General features: G+C 52.8%; 1 protein-coding gene across 2 annotated transcripts in view; it reads right to left on the bottom strand.

The window, feature by feature from the left end:
- IDNK (idnK, gluconokinase homolog (E. coli)) overlaps nucleotides 1-2,175 on the bottom strand; it is a 17,453-nt gene extending 15,278 nt beyond the window's left edge. The window contains exon 1 of one of the 2 annotated variants that reach the window (XM_012640007.1): nucleotides 2,031-2,175. In XM_012640007.1, coding sequence (XP_012495461.1) covers nucleotides 2,031-2,080 — 50 coding nt within the window. In that variant the 5' untranslated portion in view covers nucleotides 2,081-2,175. The remainder of the gene's footprint in view (nucleotides 1-2,030) is intronic. The other variant, XM_012640008.1, reaches the window with a different exon arrangement.
- Nucleotides 2,176-2,414: the final 239 nt, after the last annotated feature.

Here is a 2,414-nt window from a genome sequence, read left to right as displayed (position 1 = left end):
GGGTCTCGCTCTTGCTCAGGCTGGTTTCGAACTCCTGAGCTCAAACAATCCGCCCACCTCGGCCTCCCAGAGGGCTAGGATTACAGGCGTGAGCCACCGCGCCTGGCCTCCTCTTCCCTTCTTTATTTTTCCCTAGAGCATCTGTCACCAACTGGCACACTCTCTATGTACTCTTTGGCTCCCATACTGGAATGTAAACTCTTTGAGGGCAGATATCCATCTGTTCTATTTACTATAGGACAATGACATAGAGGAAGGACTGAGCTCAATGAATAGTTACTGAATACATGAGTATCACAGCTGTGAAGCACATGGCTTAGACCCCCCCCCGCCCCACCGAATCTGATCCAAGGCTCAGGGGAGTACATGAATTGCCCAAGCTCACACAGCCAGGCAGCAGCAGAACCAAGACTTAGGACTCTTAGCTTTCTAATCATACCAAGGCAACAATTTTACATTTTGATTTCTTCAAATCATACAACAGCTAGGGATTTGGAGGCTCTATGTTTTATTGCAATTTAAGATTTCTTGTCTTTGAGGCTAAGAATCCCATAATAATTTTGGAAAGCTAAACCCACCCACTTGGACTAAGAGTTGTTGGGGCTCAGAAAACAATATCCCAAAATGAGGGCCTCAGAAACAAAAGTTTTTCTCTGGCCTTCTCTTGCTCTCCCTACCTGTCAGTCCCATTCTCCTCGGAGGCTAGCCATAGAAACCAGAACCCCTTTTTTCAAAAGCCAGCCATAAACACTAAAATTATTCTGTAAAAACTTGCCTTAAAGAAATGATCTGATCTAGCTTGTTTGACTGTAGGTCATGAGACCCCCATTCCAGAGAAGGTCTTGCCCCACGCCCAGAAGGAAGGGATGCTGCTCAGAGAGGCCAAGAAAAGTCTAGACAGGCCTTGCTGGGCTTCCCCACTCGGTTTTGTCCAATCGTATTTCTACACAGCTGTCCATACTTTATTGAACCTAAGCATAAAAATGAACAATTTCCCCCGTATCTTTGGGTCTAAATTCTGAAGGCTCCTGTGTATACATTTAAAAAAAATTTTTTTATCATTTTTTGTCTCCCCAGCTGTGTGAACATGTATACATATTAAATAAATAATTTACTGTATTCCTTTTCTCCTATTAGTCAATCTGCCTTGACTTTTCAGTAAACCTTTAGGAGGCCAAGGGATTTGGTCCCTACAGAGTCTTTAATGTACACCTGAGTACATGGGCAGCTCCTGATTCAGAAAATTCTAGAAGGGTACTACAGGCCTTTGAAGGTTATGATCTTTTAGTTGATTAAGTCCTGTCTCTTGCTGTCTGTGGTTGAATGGTACAGTAGCTGTCTTTTCTGATAAAGGACACAGTTTGATTTTGGTCTAATCAGGAAGCCAAAGGCCAACTTCCCAGTCCCCAAGTTTGCTGCACAGTGCTGGGTGGAACCCGTGTGGTTTCCAGAATTGTCTCCTTCGTTTACAAACCCTCAGGAGCCATCGTTCATATTAACACGGTCTCCTTCCAGTCTAAGCTGATAAACACTGATCAAAGAAAGCACAAAACATTAGAAAAGATGGTTAAATTCACTTTCCAAAAATCTAATCAGAGAAGGCCGGGGCCTGACAGGAGCGGGCAGCTGTGTGCCCAGCCCCACCACGTTAAGCGCCGGGGAGGCGGTCTGCCTCCCCGCTTTGGCCTTGCACCTCCCACCTCGTCTGGCAAGATGCCCCGAACCCCGAACACGTGCGACCGCCCGAGCCACTGCAGGTGCTGAGCGGAACGGTCGTTCCCACCCTGCCAACCCTTCATTCTCTTTGCGCCCCGCAGACGCCTCATTACAAAGGGCTTTCCCGGCTGCCGGTCGCTGGAGCCTTCGTTTCCTAGACGGAGAGCCGGGGTCTCGCCCCGGGACGAGCGGGCTGGAGGGGGGGAGCAGGAGCAGGTGCCGCGAGCCGCGGTTTCCTCACCTGCGAGGGAAGGTGGGGGCTCCCCAGGGCCGCCCCCTCCCGGACACCCCCGCCCCCGTCCTCCCGGACCTACTTCCCCGAGCCGCTCACGCCCATCACCAGCAGCGCGCCCGGCGCCGCCATGGCCCAGCCCGGCTCCTTCCCGTCGCCTTCCGGGCCCGCCGGCCCGGCCTTCCCGGAGGGCGGAGCCGCCCCGCCCGGCCCGAGCCGTGCGCCCTGCGCCCTCCCCGCCGCCCCGCCGCCGCTCCGCTCCGCCCGGAAGTGCAGCGCGCGCCGGGCCTGGCTGCAGGGGGCGCCCGGGCCCCCAGCCTGCCGGCTCCTTCTCCCGGCCTGTCGGCTGCAGGGGAGCCTCCCCTCGCCCTGGCAGGCCGGACCCTCCTCCACCCAGGGAAATAGCATTCATTCATCATTTATTTATAAAATACGTTCTTGTAAAAAGCATGAACAGAAAGTAAAC

This window comes from Propithecus coquereli, unplaced genomic scaffold (assembly GCF_000956105.1).
Source record: "Propithecus coquereli isolate 6110/MARCELLA unplaced genomic scaffold, Pcoq_1.0 Scaffold147, whole genome shotgun sequence".
In the NCBI taxonomy this organism is placed as follows: domain Eukaryota; kingdom Metazoa; phylum Chordata; class Mammalia; order Primates; family Indriidae; genus Propithecus; species Propithecus coquereli.
Note: the sequence above shows the minus strand (reverse complement) of the source record. Positions and strands in the feature narration are given on the sequence as shown.